The sequence below is a fragment of the Narcine bancroftii genome, chromosome 8 (genome assembly GCF_036971445.1).
Source record: "Narcine bancroftii isolate sNarBan1 chromosome 8, sNarBan1.hap1, whole genome shotgun sequence".
NCBI lineage: Eukaryota > Metazoa > Chordata > Chondrichthyes > Torpediniformes > Narcinidae > Narcine > Narcine bancroftii.
In genome coordinates, this window is record NC_091476.1 from 47,458,710 (window position 1) to 47,478,585 (window position 19,876).

At 39.7% G+C, this 19,876-nt stretch overlaps 1 protein-coding gene and 1 long non-coding RNA gene across 11 annotated transcripts in view; one reads left to right on the forward strand and one right to left on the reverse strand.

The window, feature by feature from the left end:
* Positions 1 to 19,876, reverse strand: part of LOC138740661 (uncharacterized) — a 174,583-nt gene that overhangs the window by 35,806 nt on the left and 118,901 nt on the right. The gene's annotated exons all lie outside the window — the stretch shown is intronic.
* The window catches only part of LOC138740660 (transmembrane protein 182-like), a 101,156-nt gene continuing 92,265 nt past the window's right edge, over positions 10,986 to 19,876 (forward strand). For all 10 annotated transcript variants that reach the window (XM_069893628.1, XM_069893634.1, XM_069893633.1 and 7 more), the window contains exon 1: positions 10,986 to 11,294. In XM_069893628.1, coding sequence (XP_069749729.1) covers positions 11,127 to 11,294 — 168 coding nt within the window. In that variant the 5' untranslated portion in view covers positions 10,986 to 11,126. The remainder of the gene's footprint in view (positions 11,295 to 19,876) is intronic.

Consider the following 19,876-nt stretch of genomic DNA (forward strand, 5'->3'; position numbering starts at 1 on the left):
CAGGTTCCCGAGATGTGACAACATTTGTGACTCACTGTGGATTGTATCGTTACAAGAGACTATCATTTGGAATTAATGCAGCTTCGGAGATCTACCAGTATGAAATCCATCGAGTGATTCAAGGCATTCCTGGAGTTGCCAACATTTCTGACGACATCATAGTCCATGCACCAACGAAGGAAGAGCATGACAAACGGTTGAGGCGTGTACTATCTAGACTACAGGAGGCAGGCCTTACCGTGAATGGAAACAAGTGCCAGTTCGGTGTGTCAGAAATGGACTTCATGGGACACAGACTTACACGGGAAGGACTAAACCCTGCAGAGGCCAAGGTGAAAGCTATTAAAGAAGCACGTGCACCTCAGAACACAACAGAGGTGAGGAGTTTCCTGGGATTGGTTAATTTTTGTGCAAAGTTCATTCCTAATTTCGCTACAGTGGCAGAACCACTAAGGAAACTAACCAGGAAAGGTGTACCATTTCAGTTTGGATCTGAGCAGAAGAAAGCGTTCACAGCGCTGAAGCAAAGCCTGACAGATGCAAAAACTCTTGGATATTACGATCCGGCGGCATCAACCAAAGTCATAGCGGATGCCAGCCAGGTTGGTTTAGGAGCCGTGTTGGTCCAGATGCATGATGGAGGACCACGAATCATTGCCTATGCCAGCAGATCGCTATCAGATGTGGAAAGAAGATACTCTCAGACAGAGAAAGAAGCACTCGGACTTGTATGGGCCTGTGAGAGGTTCCATGCATATTTATACGGCATTGAATTTGAACTCATCACAGATCATAAGCCATTAGAGGTGATCTATGCACCTTGATCCAAACCATGTGCCAGAATAGAGAGATGGGTACTCAGACTACAACCCTACAAATATAAAGTAATCCACATTGCAGGGAAAGCAAACATTGCAGATCCGCTGTCCAGATTGGTGAAGGATGGTGGTCCACAATCCAAGTCAGAATTGGGAACAGAAACAGAGAGCTTTGTACGCTTCGTAGCTATTCAGGCAACACCGAAAGCTGTGACTACGAAGGAAGTTGAGAGAGAATCCGAACGTGATCCAGAACTCAGGGAAGTAAGAGAATGCATACAGAGTGGACAATGGGACAAGTGTACTCACAAGGCTTACATTCCCATTCGAGATGAACTTTGTTGCATCGGACAGTGTGTATTAAGAGGTTGCAGATTGGTGATTCCGCAAAGATTGAGACCGAAGATCGTATCCTTAGCGCATGAAGGACACCTAGGCATTGTTGGTACCAAGCAAAACCTCAGAACCAAGGTATGGTGGCCAAGTTGTGATAAAGACGCAGAGAAATTTGTTAAAACTTGTCACGGATGTCAAATCACAAGTAGGAGTAATCCGCCAGAACCAATCCGGAGTATGCAACTTCCGACAGGACCATGGATCGACGTAGCTGTTGATTTTCTTGGACCTTTACCGATGGGTGAATAAATTATGGTAGTGATAGATTACTACAGCAGATACTATGAGTACGTGGTGTTGAAGTCCACAACCACTGAAAAAACAATACAAGCATTAGCAGAGATATTCGCAAGATACGGATTACCTGTTACATTATACTCTGACAATGGTCCACAATTCATTTCAGAGACATTTGCGGAATACATGAGGACCACAGGTATCCACCATCATAAAGTAACTCCGAAATGGCCGCAAGCCAATGGAGAAGTAGAGAGACAAAATCAGTCCATTGAAAAACGATTGAGGATTGCACACGCAGAAGGACAAAATTGGCGAGAAGCATTGCTATCTTATGTGGCTGTTTATCGAGCAAAGCCTCATGCAACCACTGGAAAAAGTCCTGCAGAAGCATTTTTTGGGAGAAAAATCCGCACAAAAATACCAGAAATAAAGGAAATCCGAGATGACCAGGAGATGAGGGACCACGATGCTGAAAAGAAAGGTGCAGCAAAGCTGTACACAGATTCAAAACGTGGAGCCAAGTACTCAGACATTATGCCAGGAGATAATGTTCTAGTGAGGCATGAAACTGGTGGTAAGCTAGACACACCTTATTACCATCAACCCTATACTGTCGTATCCAGAAGTGGCAGTATGGTGACAGTCAAGTCTCCGACTGGAGTCCTGTATAAGAGAAATGTCTCAGGTGTAAAAAGGTACCAGTCCAGAGATACATCGAGCGAAGAGGTTGAAAGGCCAATACGAGATGCTGAAACTGAAAGACCTGATGATGTTCCAGAGGCAGTTACCAGCACTCCTGATGAAGTGACTAGAGCGCCAGAAATACCTGAAGCCGTGGCGAGCAGTATGTCCGACGCTGAGAGTGAACAACCGAGAAGCGACGACAATATCGCAGGCAGGCCGAAACGAAACCGGAAAGCGCCCAAACGATATGAAGACTTTGTGCCATAGTTTTAATAATAACTTTGGGACAGAATTTAATCTTATATCATAAAGTGCATGTATGAGTGCAGTAGGAAGTAAATTTTATGTAGTTGAGTTATAGTATTACCATTAGTTATGATGTTTATATGTTTCCGAGGGATATTGGTAATTGAAGGTAAAGTTTATTTCTGATTAAAGGAGGGATGTCATGATAATGAATATGTATGAGATGTACCGGAAGTCACGTGGTATGAGAGAGAGATAAGAACACAAGCAGGAGAACAAAGGAAACCGGAGAATAAAAAGCCACAGAGAAGTTTACCTGATAAACTTGTGTTTAATGTTTTATTAACTTCACATTTCGGGCCACAAATGTGACAGGGTGGTTTTTTAAAAATTTCTTTTATTTTTCACACTATAAACCATACTGACCAAAATATATACAGACATTTTTCTCTTGAATATATACAGTGTCATTTTCTCCCCTTTTTCCCCCTCCCTCCCTCACCCCCTTCCCATTTATTCAAAGTTCAATCTATAAGATACATTAAACCTGTTAAACAATGTCGTCACTTAATAAAAATAAACAAGAAATTTTTGTCTTTTACTTTTTTATACTGAGTCAGTTCATTTCGTTGTCTTCTACTTCTGTCATTTTAGGTGGTGGAGGTCCATGGTAGGATTTCTCTATTGTGTTTCATGTACAGTTCCCATATTTGTTTGAATATTGTGATGTTATTTCTTAAATTATATGTTATTTTTTCTCAGGTTATCTTCGAATTTCCAGGTTGACTTAATACATTTTTTTGCTACAGCTAGGGCTATCATAATAAATCTTTTTTGTGCTCCATCCAAATCGAGTCCAAATTCTTTATTTCTTATATTACTTAGAAGAAAGATCTCTGGGTTTTTTGGTATATTGCTTTTTGTGATTTTATTTAATATCTGGTTTAGATCTTCCCAAAATTTTTTCAATTTCTCACATGCCCAAATTGCATGTATTGTTCCTGTTTCCTTTTTACAGTGAAAACATTTGTCTGATACTGTTGGGTCCCATTTATTTAACTTTTGTGGTGTGATGTATAGCCTGTGTAACCAATTATATTGTATCATGCGTAACCTCATGTTTATTGTATTTGTCATAGTTCCGGAGCATAGCTTTTCCCATGCTTCATTCTTTATCTTTATGTTTAGATCTTGTTCCCATGTTTGTTTAGGTTTACAGTTTGTTTCCTCGTTCTCCTTTTCTTGCAGTTTGATGTACATGTTTGTTATAAATTTTAAATTATCATTGTATCTGTAATCACATATTCAAAATTGCTTCCTTCTGGTAACCTCAGACTGTTTCCCAATTTGTCCTTCAAGTAGGTTTTCAGTTGGTGGTATGCAAACCTTGTATGATGAGTTATATTATATTTGTCCTTCATTTGTATAATAATAATTATTTCCTGAAAAACAATTTTCTATACTTTTGATCCCTTTTCTCTCCCATTCTCTGAAGGAAAGGTTATCTATTGTGAAAGGGATTAGTTGATTTTGTGTCAATATTAATTTTGGTAGTTGATAGTTTATTTTATTCCTTTCTACGTGAATCTTCTTCCAAATGTTAAGCAGATGGTGGAATACTGGTGAATTCCTATGTTGCACCAATTTTTCATCCCACTTATATAGTATATGTTCAGGTATCTTCTCCCCTATTTTATCTAGCTCTAATCTGGTCCAATCTGGTTTTTCCCTTGTTTGATAAAAATCTGATAGGTATCTTATTTGTGCTGCTCTATAATAATTCTTAAAGGTTGGTAGTTGTAAGCCTCCTTGTTTGTACCATTCTGTTAATTTATCTAGGTCTATCCTCAGTTTCCCCCCTTTCCATAAGAATTTCCTTATTATTTTCTTTAGCTCCTTGAAGAATTTCTCTGTTAGGTGAATTGGTAATGATTGAAATAGGTATTGTATCCTTGGGAAGATGTTCATTTTAATACAGTTTATCCTTCCTATCAGTGTTGGTGGTAAGTCTTTCCAGTGCTCTAAGTCATCTTGTATTTTTTTCATTAATGGTTGATAATTTAGTTTGTATAAATGGTCAAGATTATTATTTAGTTGTATACCTAGATATCGAATTGCTTGTGTTTGCCATCTAAATGGTGATTCTTTCTTAAACTTTGTGAAATCTGCATTATTCATTGGCATTGCTTCACTTTTATTTGTGTTGATCTTGTACCCCGATGCTTCTCCATAATCCTTCAATTTCTTATGTAATTCTTTTATTGATATTTCTGGTTCTGTTAAGTATATTATAACGTCATCTGCAAATAGACTGATTTTATATTCCTTCTCTTTTATTTTTATCCCTCTTATTTTATTTTCTGTTCTTATCAGTTCTGCTAGTGGTTCTATAGCTAATGCGAACAGTGAGGGAGATAGTGGATATCCCTGCCTTGTTGATCTGCTTAATTTAAATTGGTTTGATATATATCCATTTACTGTCACTTTCGCCAATGGTCTCTTATATAATGCTTTAATCCAATTAATATATTTCTCTGGTAGGTTGAATTTTTGTAGTACTTTGAATAAATAATTCCATTCTACTCTGTCAAATGCTTTCTCTGCGTCTAAAGCAACCGCCACTGTTGGAATTTTATTTCCTTGTACTGCATGGATTAAGTTAATGAATTTACAGATATTGTCCGTTGTTCGTCTTTTTTTAATAAATCCAGTTTGATCTAGTTTTACTATTTTTTTGGCCAATCTGTTTGCTAATAGTTTAGGTATTATCTTATAATCTGTGTTAAGTAAAGATATTGGTCTGTATGATGCTGGTGCTAGTGGATCTTTCCCTGTCTTTGGTATTACTGTAATTATTGCTGTTTTGCATGAATCTGGTATGTTTTGTGTTTTTTCAAACTGATTCATTACTTCCAGGAGAGGAGGAATTAATAAGTCTTTAAATGTTTTATAAAATTCTATGGGGAGTCCATCCTCTCCTGGTGTTTTATTGTTTGGTAGTTTTTTAAAAAATATCTCCTATATTTCCTCTATTTCAAATGGTTTTATTAATTTATTATGCTCCTCTGTTTGCAATTTTGGTAGTTCAGTTTTAGTTAGAAATTCATCTATTTTGTCTTCTTTCGCTTCATTTTCAGTTTGATATAGTTATTTGTAGAATTCCCTGAAGTTTTCGTTGATCTCCATTGGGTTACATGTAATTTGTTTGTCCTTTTTCCTTGATACCAATACCGTTCTTTTAGTTTGTTCTGTCTTAAGCTGCCACGCTAGTATTTTGTGCGATTTTCTCCTGGCTCATAATACTTCTGTTTTGTCTTCATTATGTTCTTCTCCACCTTATGTTTGTAGTGTTTCATATTTTATTTTTTTGTCAATTCTCTTCTTTTAGTTGTATCTTCCTTTATTGCTAATTCTTGTTCTGTATTTGTTATTTCTCTTTCCAACTGTTCTATTTCCCAATTGTAGTCCTTCTTCATCTTAGTTACACAACTTATTATCTGTCCTCTGATGAATGCTTTCATTGCATCCCATAGTATAAATTTATCTTTCACTGATTCCGTATTTATTTCAAAGTACATTTTAATTTGTCACTCAATGAATTCTCTAAAATCTTGTATTTTAAGTAACATGGAGTTTAATCTCCATCTTTACATTCTCAGTGGGATGTCCTCCATCTCTATTGCCAATAACAGGGGTGAATGATCCAATAACAATCTAGCTTTATATTCCATTTTCTTAACTCTTCCTTGAATGTGGGCTGATAACAGGAATAGGTCTATCCTTGAGTATGTTTTACGTCTACCCGAATAATATGAATATTCCTTTTCCTATGAGTGTTGTTTCCTCCATATATCCAAAAGTTGCATTTCCTGCATCTTTTAATTAAAAATTTGGTTACTTTGTTCTTTCTGTTAGTCTTTTTTCCAGTTTTATCCATGTTTGAGTCCAAATTAAGGTTTAAATCCTCTCCTATTAGTATATTCCCTTGCGTACCTGCGATGTTCAAAAAGATATCTTGCATAAATTTTTGATCTTCTTCATTAGGTGCGTATACATTGAGTAAGTTCCAAAATTCTGAATATATCTGACATTTTATCATTACATACCTCCCTGATGGATCTATTATTTCCTAATTGATAGGGGTGGTTGAGGTGGATGGAAATGTATTCATAAAATCCATATATGGTTTCCAAATATTATAAAAAAATTCAACTCTATTCCTTAAACTATGTTATTTCTCTAAAGGTATACAATTTTGGATTTCACTATGCCATCTACTTAATGATACTACATTTTCAGTTTTTCCATGAGTAAAAATATTCTTGGATCATTTTGTAACTTTATCTTCATAATTTGTCCTAATAAAACACTCAAATCATTCCAAAATATTTCCACTTTTTCACAAGGCCATACCACATGTTAAAAATAAGTCCCTATTTCTTTTGTGCATCAAAAACACTTACTGGAATAATTAGAGTTAAGTCCACTTAGTTTTTGTGGAGCATAATATAATTGATGGAGAAAATTATATTGGACCCTCGTAAATCTTCTCTCTGGTGCAATCACATCCTTCCTGTAATATGATGTCCAGAAATGCATGCAGAACTCACGCTGTGGTCTAACTGGTGTTGTTAACAGTTCCAGCACAAACTGTCAGATTCTAAGCCTTGGCTAAAGCAGCAAAAGCATTCTGAGAAACACAAGAATTGCAGATGTTGAACCTTGATCAAGCAACAAGTAGCTGGAGGGACTCAGTGGGGCAGGCAGCATTCCTGGAGAGAAATGGACAATTAATGTTTTATAGAGGCTGACGTTCTCATCTCAAATGGTCTTGATAAAGATTCCCAGCATATGTTGCCTGACCATTTGTACCCTGACCCATTCAATCCCATCAACTTCTCAATTTTAGCTTATTATTTTTGTAACCATATTAACTGTTCTGCAAGTTCATGGTTGTGAGAATTCACTTGGTCCATCCATAGCACTTGATATCCTTCTAGTTATCATGTATCACACCTTTTGAACCTTTCTAGATCCATTACCTCACACTTCTCTGCATGGATTTCTATTTGCTGTCCAAATGACCAGATCATTTGTATCTTCCTTTTTATGGCTAACATTGGTTGGTATAAGCTGCACATTTTTTCCAACATGCCCCCTGTATTTGGACAAATTACTAACATATGCTCAAGCAACAAGGGACCAAGAATTGAGCATTGTTGGACCACAGATCTTCTCACAACCATCAACTTGCTGGCTCCCACTGAGTGCATTGGAAGATCCAGTTTACCGGTCTTGCTTGTATCCCATAAGATATATTTTTAGCCACTTTGCCACATGTGACCTTGCACAAAGTCTTTGTGGAAATCCACACAGGAAATATTAACTGGACGTGTCCTCCTCATCCGATATAAAAAATGCTAATAGATTAATCCATCAAAACCTTCCCCGAAATTTACTACCTTGAATGTCCTCAATCAATGTCTTGGTAAATGGAAGTTTTGGTCCTTCAGAATTGATTGCAATAATTGAATCATCCCTGAAGTCTAATCAAACCATAATTATGGTATTTCATTTATCCCTCCCTAACTTTTTGAACATCAGTGCAATGTTAGCAGTCATCCAGTCCACTGGCACCATTCCGCCAGCAGAGAGGATTGAAACATGATCGTAGGGTGCTCTGCAACTTCCTCTCTTGCTGTCTTTAACAGTACTGTATCCCATTCTGGCCACTTCATTACAGGAAGGATATCCATGCTTTAGAGAGGGTGCAGAGGAGATTGACCAAGATGTTGCATGGATTGTACAACATGTCATATGAAGCAAGGCTGACAGAACTGTGGCTTTTCTCTTTGGAGTGACAAAGGCAAGAGGCGATTTAATTGAGATATAGAAGATTAAGAGAGACATTGTAGGGTGAACAGCCAGCACTTTTTTCCTGGGTGAAAGTGGACTGCGGTGGACCGCGTGACCTCCCTGTCTGGAATGTTGTGGATTGTAGAAGATCATGTGACCTCCCTGTCCGGAACTTAGTCGGAAGTCACATCACCTGCCAATCAAGGTTGGACTCCGGCCACCCATTAGTGTACACTTTATCGTTGGCTCATTTGAATGATGTAGTGTCATCAGGGCCAGACACTCAGCTCAGAACAACATGTGCGACAGTTCTCTCTTTCTCTCTCTCTTTCTGGTCCTTGGCCCCATCTACAAATGCTGCTCTCCGCCAGGTTGTTTAACTATGGACATTGCTGGATGAGTCATTGATAAGGTGTGCACTACACTTAGAGCAGAACCGTAGTATTGTTTGGCAACCTTGAGCCACCCCCTGTCTTGTTAGTGTGTAGTAACCATATAGTACTTAACACTGAGCTGCACTCCAAGATACATGGATCTGGAGTGTCTGCTGAGGTTTCTGTCTGTGAGTGGGTATGCATGTGGGACAGTGTGGTAGGGTAAGCAGTTATTGGTATTTTAATTTGTCTTATTCATTCCTCACACGTTTCCACTCGAGGTCCAAGACTTTTATATCATCCAATGACCTCACTAATATGCTAGCCTGCGTACCATAAAGGAACATCAGCCTCATTGACTAAAGTCCTTCTCGATATGTCAGCCTGCATATCACAAGAACCCATGAGTTCGCTCAATGTCCTTCCCAAACATCAGCCTGCATACCCCTAACAGATTAATCTCCTCACCAATGCCCTTCCCAACATGCCGGCTTAAATACCACATGAAGACATCATTGCCCTGTTGAATTGTTGACTTGCATAACTTGTACAAGAAGCACATCCTAATTTGCAGTCTATATCCTAGGAAGGATCAATGCAAATAACATGCTAATTATGAATTTATTTCCATGCTATTTTAACAGCAGTATTCATCATTTGAAATAATCCAGTTGAAGGATGCACTAAAATCTTAGGGAGAGGAATTTTGAAATCAGACTGTTAGATACTTATTTATAATCACTTCACTTTTTAATCTGGGCTGAAGTTGCCTTCCCAGTTCCTTTCCATGTAAGTCACAAGTATTATACCCTGAGGGAGGAACAGATAGCCAGAAAATGGCTTTGTGTGTGGTAGGTCATGTTTAACCAATCTTGTAGAGTTTTTCGAGGTTACCAGGAAGTTGATGAAGGAAAGGCTGTGGATGTTGTCTACATGGACTTTAGTAAGGCCTTTGACAAGGTCCCACATAGGAGGTTAGTCAGGAAGGTTCAGGCACTAGGTATTCATGGTGCAGTAGTGAACTGGGTTCGATAATGGCTGGACGGGAGAAGCCAGAGGGTAGTGGAGGATGATTGTTTCTCAGACTAGAAGTCTGTGACTAGTGGTGTGCCTCAGGGATCGGTTGCTGGGATTTGTCATCTACATCATTGATCTGGATGATAATGTGGTAAATTGGATCTGCAAGTTGGCAGATGACACTAAGATTGGGGATTTTGTGGACAGTGAAGAAGTCTGTAGAGGGATCAGGACCAGTCGGAAAAATAGGCTGAAAAATGGGAGATTGCATTTAATGCAGACAAGTGTGAGGTGTTGCATTTGAGGAATCTGGGAATACAGATGCCACTTAAAGTGGCATCACGGATGGATAGGGTTGTAAAGAGAGATTTTGGCATATTGACCTTCATAAATCAAATTTTTGAGTACAGGAGTTGGGATGCTATGGTAAAGTATAAGAGATTGGTGATGCCAAATTTGGAGTATTGTGTGCAGTTTTGGTTACTTAACTAAAGGAAAGATATGAATAAGATTGAAAGAGTGCAGAGACTATTTACTGGGATATTGCCCAGACTTCAAGAACTTAGTTATGAGGAAAGGATAAACAGGTTCAGACTTTATACCCTGGAGAAATGAGGGGAGATTTGATAGAGGCATTTAAAATTATGAGGGGGATAGACAGAGTAAATATAGATAGACTTTTTTCCACTGAGGGTAGGTGAGATTCCATCCAGAGGACATGGGTTAAGCGTGAAAAGGGAAAAGTTTAGAGGGAACATGAGAGAGAACTTCACACAGAGGACAGTGGGAGTGTGGAACAAGTTGCCAGCTGAGGCTGTGAATACGGACTTAATTTTAACATTTCAGAAGAATTTAGACCGGTATATGGATGGGAGAGGTATAGAGGGCTGTGGACTGGGTGCAGGTCAGTGGGACTAGGCAAAAAAAAAATGGTTTGGCTCATCTGTGCCCTTCAGAGATGAGAAGGGCTATAATGTTCTATGGTTTTATAGGATCTGTGGCATTTGTAGTACTGCAACCACTTGTTTCCCTACAACCATCACACGTGGGCTCCAGATCACTGGCCTGAGCCACTAGTATAAAAACAATATTCCACTTTTTCGGAGTTAGACCAATTTTCATCACCGCTGGGGCCTTGAGTTTCTCTGCTATTTTTGGAAAGGAAACTGAATGAAGAAGCACTTCAGCTCTAAGCTCTTACCCTTTTTTAGCAACAGCAGTTGAATTATTTTTCATTCTCATCTGTTCAGCTGTCAAGGTCATCTATTTTAATACGTTTGAGGCATAGCAATGTAAAACTTGCACCAGTTACAAAACAAGGTTGATCTCCAACTTAAAATAGCCATGTGATTTTTCTCTCTGTCTGTGTGTGTGTGTGCCTCTCTATTCCCCTCTCTCACTCTCTCTCTCTCTCTCTCTCACACAGACAGACACACACACACACACACACACACACACACACACACACACACACCTTGCAAACTTTAACTAGACCATGAAAGTTAGAATTGTGGCCTTTGTCGCTGGGGTTATTGGAGCTCTTGGACTGCTTCTCTTTTTGGTGGCCTTTGGGACTGATTATTGGCTTCTAGCAACTGAGAACTGTGCTGTGTATGAACAGGGCTCTGAGAGTGAGGAGTCCAAGTCCATGTCATCCACACTGGTGAGTTGGAGGCATTGTGTGATTGAGCTACATTCACTGTTGGCATTGGCAACAGGAAAATGTGCATTGAAGGAAACAAATTTGTGATCCGAAAACATGCAATCCCATCTTCCAATTTGTGTAAAAAGTCTGAGCTGAACTTTTGACAACCAGCACATTTTTGTATTGCATTTGACCCCAGCATCTGCAGACTTTCTAGTTTAAATATATTGCCCTGAAGACTGATGAGTGACAGATTGAATTCAGGAGCCTGTCTGCTTTTTGCTCATACCTTGACGAAAGGCTCAGGTACAAAACTTTGCGTATATCTCTTTGCTTCCTATTGACGCTGTGTGACCTACTGAGTTTCTCCAGCACTTTTCTGCATTGCAAATTGAATTTAATTTGTTTTGCTCCAGATTTAATCTTTTATTTTACTAATGAGTTGTGACGTGGAGAACCGACTGGTTGAGTACCAAATGAACAAATTGTACAAAGGTCTTTCATGACCTTATGAGACTGTCTTAAAAATTAATGTGTTTTTTCAATTTCATTGTGAATGATTACAATAAACTAAGAAGATCTTGCTTCCTGAAAACTTTTGGGTTGCTGATTACAGAAAAAAAAGTTTAAAATTTTCCTTTCAGATACTGTTTTTTTAGATCTAACCTATTCTTGTGATTTCCTGTCAGATTTTGTCTTCTAGTATATTGCTCAAAAAACAAGCTGTTTTGGTCAAACTACTCAGCGCAGGTGCTAGGTAAATGTTGTCTTAGGTCTGGGCATGCTTAGTCAGGATAGATGCAGACAGGCTATAAAAACTGCTCACATGCATTACATAGATATAGATTGAATGCACGTTGATGCACATGTAATTCAGGCAATAGGAGAGTGAGTATGCTTAACAATAGTGTTTACTGTCTTCCAGAAGATTCAATACAATAGAAATGTCTCGTCAATTTTGCAACAGCTGTTACATTTGTGGCAAGTATACTTTTAAGGGCCAAAGATGCAGCATGTCTGCACTTATTACGAAAGCCTATGAGCTCTACTTCAGATGTAAAATTGGTTACCAAGACAAACCCTGGGCTCCTCACGTTTGTTGTGAAATGTACAGTCAACCTCCCGCAATGCATCAGCATCATTATGCAATTAAACATGATTAATTCAATAAAAGTTAATTTAATGTTTCTCCAACTTCCTATGTGAAACAGCAAATCGTGTTCAGCTTGAATTGGTTTAGCATAATCCTCAATTTTTTCAGGAAGCAAACTTTTTGGAAAAAAAAACATTGTTGTCCAGTTTTACTTATCCAGAGAGGATAATCAGTCAAGTATTTAACAATAAATTGAAGCATAGTTATTGAAAGTTAGGGATCTAGCCTGTGTTGAATGATGGGGTTGAATTTTATCTAACACCAAACTGCAAATGCAGGAATCTTGAGTGAACCAAAGAAAAGCTGGATGGACTCAGTGGGTCAGACAGCATCTAAGGAGGGAAATGGGCATTCAACATTTTGGGTCAGGACCTTAATCGAAACTGGATGAAAATCTCGATAAAGGGTCCCGACCCAAAACATTGATCACTCATTTCCCTCCATGGATGCTGCCTGACCCATTGAGCCCTTCTAGTTTCTCTCTGTTTTCTCAATTGGGGCTTGCCAAGTTTATTGCTATCCTGTTCGCACTCTGCCTGCCAGAAATTTGCCATTTAACAATGCAGTCTACACATTATTTCTCTGTATTCTGCTCCAGGGTTTCTTATTGTGAACTATGTCACCCAAGTCAGCATCGCCTTCAACTTTTGATGCAGTTACTTGTTCCTAAGATCCAACCTTTAACATGAATGAAGAATTGCAGTTGAGTATAGTCGAAGAAATGAAAACAGGAGTAAGCCTGTTGAGCTCTCATGCCTGCTTTTCTCTTTAATTAAATAATGATTGGTCTTGTGCCTTAGTGTCACTCTCCTGCATCAATCCTATATTACTTGAAGAATGAGTTTAGAAGAATGAGGTGCAATCTCATTGAAACCAATGAAATAATGAAAGAACTGGACAGAGTGGGCATCGAGAGGATGGTGAGTCTAGGACCAGAGGTCACAGCCTCAGAATACAAAAATGTACCATTTGAACAGAGATGAGGAGCAATTTCTTTACCCAGAAGATGGTGAACCTATGGAATTGGTGGCCATGGACAGCTGCAGAGGTTAAATCATTGGGAATATTTAAGACAGAGGGAGATAGGTTCTTGATGAGGAAGGGTTAAGGGGAGAAAGCAGAAGAACTAGGTTGAAAAGGATAGTAAATCAGACAGGATGGAATGGTTGGGTGGACCAATGGCCTAATTTTAGTCTTATGGAAATGTATTGATTTCCCTTTATGCAGCTGTTATCTTCTTTGGGTATAAAACCCTTTTACCGCTGTACTCTGATTTATATTTGAATGCCTAGATGATTAAGGGACACTTTTCATTAGTGTTTTCCTTCCAATCATTTTGTTAGCCTGGGTTCCCCAATCATAAGGTGACTGAAGGCAGATATTGCATCTGTTCAGTTTGAAACATAAGGTGACAATTAATCTAGGCTCATTAACTTTGGAACACCTTCGCTTCAAGGGATCAGCTTTGAAATACTGTATATAACAGCACAAAATGTTTCCTCATAGTGAAATACTTGGAGTCTGTATCGTTCCAGACACTGACATTGAGTCGATATTTAAAATGAGCTTCCACACACTTCCCATCCTGTGCTACCTCTGGAAGTTCACCCTTTCCCCCACCCGCTATGGGTTGTAGTAATCCCCTTCCTTTTTAATACACTTATATCTGAAATCAGAGAAAACACCCTTGAAAGCCAATGAGCTCCCTAATAACAGCTCCCACTTAAATTGCTGCTGTAATTTAGAGAAGTGGAAATGTTGAGCATTACCTCAGGTAAATGCACAATTGTTATTTAAAGCTGCCGACTTGACCAGCATGAAGATGTGACCAGCCTCAGGGTTCCCGCTGGATAATCACACCTGAGCCCTCCCTCTGAACGAGTTTTCCAATTAGTTCCTTTCCCTTGAGTTTCCCTGTAAAATCATCTTTTTTTTTAAATAAGAATTATGGATTATGGTTCTTTCATAGTTTCTAATATTCCATTTGAAAATCCCCACTTTACAGAAGATTCTCCAGTGAGACATTTCAAGGGTTGCATTAAAATCAACACTTGTATTTATCAAGGCATCTGCTGATGGAAATAATTTTCCTGAATGGACTCAATAATTCCTCCAATCATCCTTCCACCCTGTTAGGGTTCAAAACTTGTCCCAACATTTTTCTCACTTAGCTCTATCCAGGGCCATAAACTGTCCTTTCAGGAAAGGCGAAATTCTGCAGACACCTCACCAAGGCTCTCGATGTGGCCTCTTCTATACTGGTGAGGCCCACAGCAGATCCATTGATGGCTTCATGAAGTCTGTCTGAGGGTCCGAGTTGGAGCCCCTCTCTCCCAGTATTCACCTCCCCATAGACATGTGGAAATGTCTGACCTTGGTCTCATCCATTGCCATATTTAAGAAACGACATATTCCTTCTGTACAGACATGAATACTGAATTTTTCAGCAGTAGGTAGGCCTGCTTGGTTCTGCTGTTTCCATCTCTCCTCCCTGCTCTTGTCCCCACTTTGCTCTCTCCATTGGCTCCTCCCATAATTCTCTCTTCCTCTTCTCTGCAGTATCTTTTCACCTACCTAGCCACTCCTCTCATTCTCCCTTTATATCTCCCCTCCCTGTTAGACACAATAAAGGGTCCAGACCAAAATCATGATCTATTTCTCCACCCAGACGTTGCCTAACCCATTTAACCCCTGCAGCCTCACTTTGTTCACTCTAATTTTCAGCATCTACATTTCTTGTCTTTCAGTCATAATTTTTTTGAACAGAGGAAGCAACTTGCCCTCATTTTACACACTGCTGTAAACTGATCTTTTCTGTGTCATTTCAAATGACAAACTGGAGTCTCACTCTACATACCACAGTGGGGTTGCACTTGACACAGCAGCAAAAGGGTTAATGTATGATTTTAATTTAATTTAGTTGTATGGGTACTCTCTGCCTTATGACCTACTTGACTTCTGTCCATCTGCATTTAGAACTGAATTTTTAAAAAATATATATATGAAAAAATATAAAATTTATGTGGTTTATGTTGTATTTGACAAATCATAACAGGTATACAGGGCATGTAAGAACCAAAATGTGTGTTCTTACCTTTTTAGTTGGGGTCCATAGATGGACGCAGCCATCTTAATTCCTGTGCGCATGTGCAAGTCTTTGGTTGGCACGTGTACTGGGTTTGTGCATTGGAGTTTGGTTGGTGCATGTGTGGGGGGGGGGGGTTTCGCGTATTTGGAGTTCAGTTGGTGCATGTGTGGTAGGTTCATGTATTTAGATTTTGGTTGGTGCATGCGCAGTGGGTTCGTGTATTGGAGTTTGGTTGGTGCATGCGTAGGGGTATTTGCATACTTGGAGTTCGGTTGGTGCATGCGCAGTGGGTTCGAGCATTGGAGTTTGGTTGGCGCATGTGCAGTAGGTTCATATATTGGAGTTTGGTTGGTGCATTCACAGTGGTTTGCGTATTTGGGGTTCAGTTGGTGCATGCACGGTGGTTCGCATATTTGGGGTTCAGTTGGTGTATGCACGGGGATTTATGTATTTGAGGTTCAGTTGGTACATGCATGGGGTTTTGGGTATTTGGGATTCAGTTGGAGAATGCATGGTAGTTCACGTATTTGGGGTTAAATTGGTGCATGCACAGTGGTTCACGTATTTGGGGTTCGGTTGGTGCATGCACTGTGGATTCATGTATTGAAGTTTGGTTGGTGCATGCATGGAGGGTTTGTGTATTTGGAGTTCGGTTGGTGCATGCATGGGGTTCGTATATTTGGAGTTCAGTTGGTGCATGCATGGTGCCTCATGTATTTGGGGTTCGATTGGTGCATGCACGGGGGTTCGCGCTAATGTCAGGGCACTTAACTCTCACACATGCGCCAACCAAACTCCAATATGGGAACCCAGCGTGCATGCACCAACTGAAGGCTCATGCATGTGCACAGGAATCATGATGGTTGCATCCAGCCCTGGACCCCAGGTCACCGACTACAATGTAAGAACACACATTTTGGCTCTTGCATCCCCTGCTATAGTTCGTCAAGTATTACAAAAATTGGATTTAAAAAAAAAAGGTTTGATTAAAAAGTTTGCTTGAAGCCTTCAATACTCCACGTGCATGGGCAAAATTCCTACTTGCATCCATTCCAAGATACGACTGATCCCTCAGTCCCAATTACAGTCATAAGTAAGGGACTACCTAGACAGCATTGTAACAGGCCCTTCTGGCCCATGAACCTGTGCCACCAAAAATACACCATGTCCTCAATTAACCACCTCACCCTGTATGTGGGAGGAAACCAAAGCACAAGGTGAAAACCCATATGGATCACAGGCAGAGCATACAAAGTCCTTCCAGACATCGGTGGATTCAAACCCAGGTCTCTGGCCCTGTATGGGCATGGTGCTAACCCTGCCCCTCTTTCATTCAATTCCTTGACAAGGTAATTCCTCTGCCAGGTATAGTTGAGGTTTCAAGTTCTAAATAGTTAAAATCAATTTTCATTTAGTCTTGATAGGTTTGGGGTACAAGAAAGACCAGTGTTGTGACTTGTAGGGGATGTTTTCATTTGAGAGCTGCACATGGAGGTGGTAAAGAGCCAGGTTCATGTGAAAGAATGCCTGGGGGTAGGGTTGAGGCACAGCCTGGTAACTTAAGCAGTTCCACAATTGAAAATGTACCCCAGCTGTAAGTGTGTACATTGTGCAATGTAAAACGTCATGGACCAATAAGAGTGCTATGTTAATGACTTCAAAGCTAATTCATTTGCTCCCTCCACCACACACACCATTCACTACTCCCTTGAGATACATACTGCAGATGTATGAGGAATGACTCATTTGCCAGTAGCTACTTTCCACACAAGGAAGTGTTTACCTCTGCACATTGACTCCTGCCAAATGCATGACCCTATTCAGAGCTCGAAGAGGTAAAAATTCATCTTGGGTGGTAACTCAAAAGAGACGGCCACCTGCTGTGCATTGCACCCAGTCTCCCATTTCATTTGATTCCAATGCAACTGAATATCTGGGGGAAGAATATAAAGAGTAGTCCATTTTGGAGTATCCATAAGTTTCTCGCTTGAGGGACTTTTAATTTATCGAATGGTTACCTTCCTTGAAAAGGTTTTGCTTAGTAACAATATCAAAGTTGGCGAGACATTTCTTATTAAATTTGATTGCAATGTTCAGGTTACTTTCTAAGGCTCAAAAGATTAAATCAAAACTAGGTAAAGACCCACGCTACACTTGTGTTTATGTTTGTAAGCGTAGATGTATATACCCCCAGTAATAAAAGTACCTGATATAATAACATTTTCATTAACAATTACAATTTTTAATTCAGAAAATAAAACCAATAACAGCCCCTAACTAAGTACTCACCAAGTGTAATATAAAAGATCCAGAGGTGGGTGTGGAGACAATGGCTTCTCTTGTGGGAACGTCAAGAATGAAGAGCCACTGTTTAACAATATTTAAGATTGTGCCATTTGTTTCGGACAGAAAAGTGATGATTCTTTGGAGCTCTTGGGGCAGTGGAAGCAGTATCTTAGAATCTCTTTCAGGCTGAGAGCGGAAGGTTGTTGATAAGCAAATGGGTGGGGAAAATGTGATGTTTCTTTCACTGTAATAAAAAAACGTGCTCTTTTAAAACCACTATACTTTATTAACTATAGAACTCATGAATGTGTGGAGGCATCCATCTTGATTCTATCTGAGCTCCAACAATCTAGACTCTGACTCCCTCTAGTGGCCAGGAGGATCACTAGTTCTGTATCATTACATCTCCTTTCCTTGAGATGTTTTAATGACACACTAATACTGTATTCATTTCAAAGTTTAACACAAACCTAAACATAGCTTCAGCAGCACAAACTATTTAAGTGTGCAGTTCTGTCAGCTGCCTTGATAACGCCTGTGGATCTTCTTAACACAGGTGCTTGTGTCGGCTCTGCTATTCCACTACTATCTAAGCACTGGTGGTGCTTCCTCTGTTGCTATGTAGGCTGGATCTTCTGCACTTGTCTATTCCTTCAGTGCCTCTTGTGTTTTCAGCAGGCTCTTTCGATTCCTCCTCAGTATTTGATCTTCCTCTGTTCTGACAGGTTCTTGGATTTGCATCCTCCAGAACAGTGGCCTTTTGGTCCTAAGTGTTGGCAACTTTGAGTCTCCCTGTGTCATGTTGTGCCAGTGGCCCTCAGCTTCTCACTGACTTCTCATAGTTTGCTTTTTGTCTCCATTGCAGACACTTTGGTTTCCATTTGACATTTTTGACATCTCTGTTCTTGTTTGGGTCTGCAGAGTATGATGTATAGTCTAGGTCCCAAGTGAAGCTCAGCGGGTTTCATATTATCCTCAAGTGGCGAATCTCTATAACTAATAAAGCTTAATATGATCTGAACCACTGTCTAGTGCTTTCTTGAGCAACTGTTTAACTCTGTGAACTCCTTTTCCTGCTTTTCCATTTGACTGTGGATGCAGAGGACTTGAAAATCATACTCTTTTGGAAAGTTCTGGAATTCTCTACAGCTGTAACATGGTCCATTGTCACTGTAGACAATTTGAGGAATTCCATGTCTTACAAAGATTGATTTCATATATTTGATCACAAGCAGCAGACATATTAGAAAGCAGCACAATTTCTGGAGAGTTCGATAGAAAGTCAATGACCAGCAGGTAATTATTCTCATCCATGTGGAACAGATCAGTCTCAAGTTTCTTCCATGGTTCTGCTGGTAAGTCAGTCATTATCATGGGTTCCTTTGTCTGCTTTGCGTGATGTTTCAAACAGGTCTCACAGCTGGAAACCATCCTGTCGATGTTGGTGCTCATCTCTGGCTAATAAACAGCAGTTCTGGCCCTCCTCTTGCATTTTTCCATTCCCAGGTGCCCCTCATGCACCCTTTTCAACATCTCTTGTCACAGTGATTGAGGAATGATAATTCTGCTCTGTCTGAGTTGAAGCCCATTGACAACACTCAACTCAGCTCTGATGTTGTAGTATAGCTGACATTCACCTCTAGGCCATCCTTCATTCAGATTCTTGATGACCTTCTGTAGAACTGTGTCCTTTTCTATTTTAGCTGTGATCTGCTTGGATTTCATGACAGATATGGGAAGAGATTCAGATTCACATGGAGATTCACATCCTGGGACTCTCATTGTGTGCTTCATTCTGCATCATTGCCCTGGATAATGCATCAGCTAACACAGTACGTTTCCCTGGTGTGTATAGCCTCTTGACTGGGCTTAAATTTTTACCTGCTTTTAACCTGGGTAAGTAGTCCAATCTGGGACTACTGCAATCCTGAGATGGAGCTCAATGCTCTGTCCATTGTAGGCTTTGACAGGATTTTCTTGGATCTTCATTTCCATGATGTCATGCTCACAGATCAAATTGACCTTTGTGCTTGTATCCAGCAATGATATAGTCCACTTGTCCTGCTCAACTTT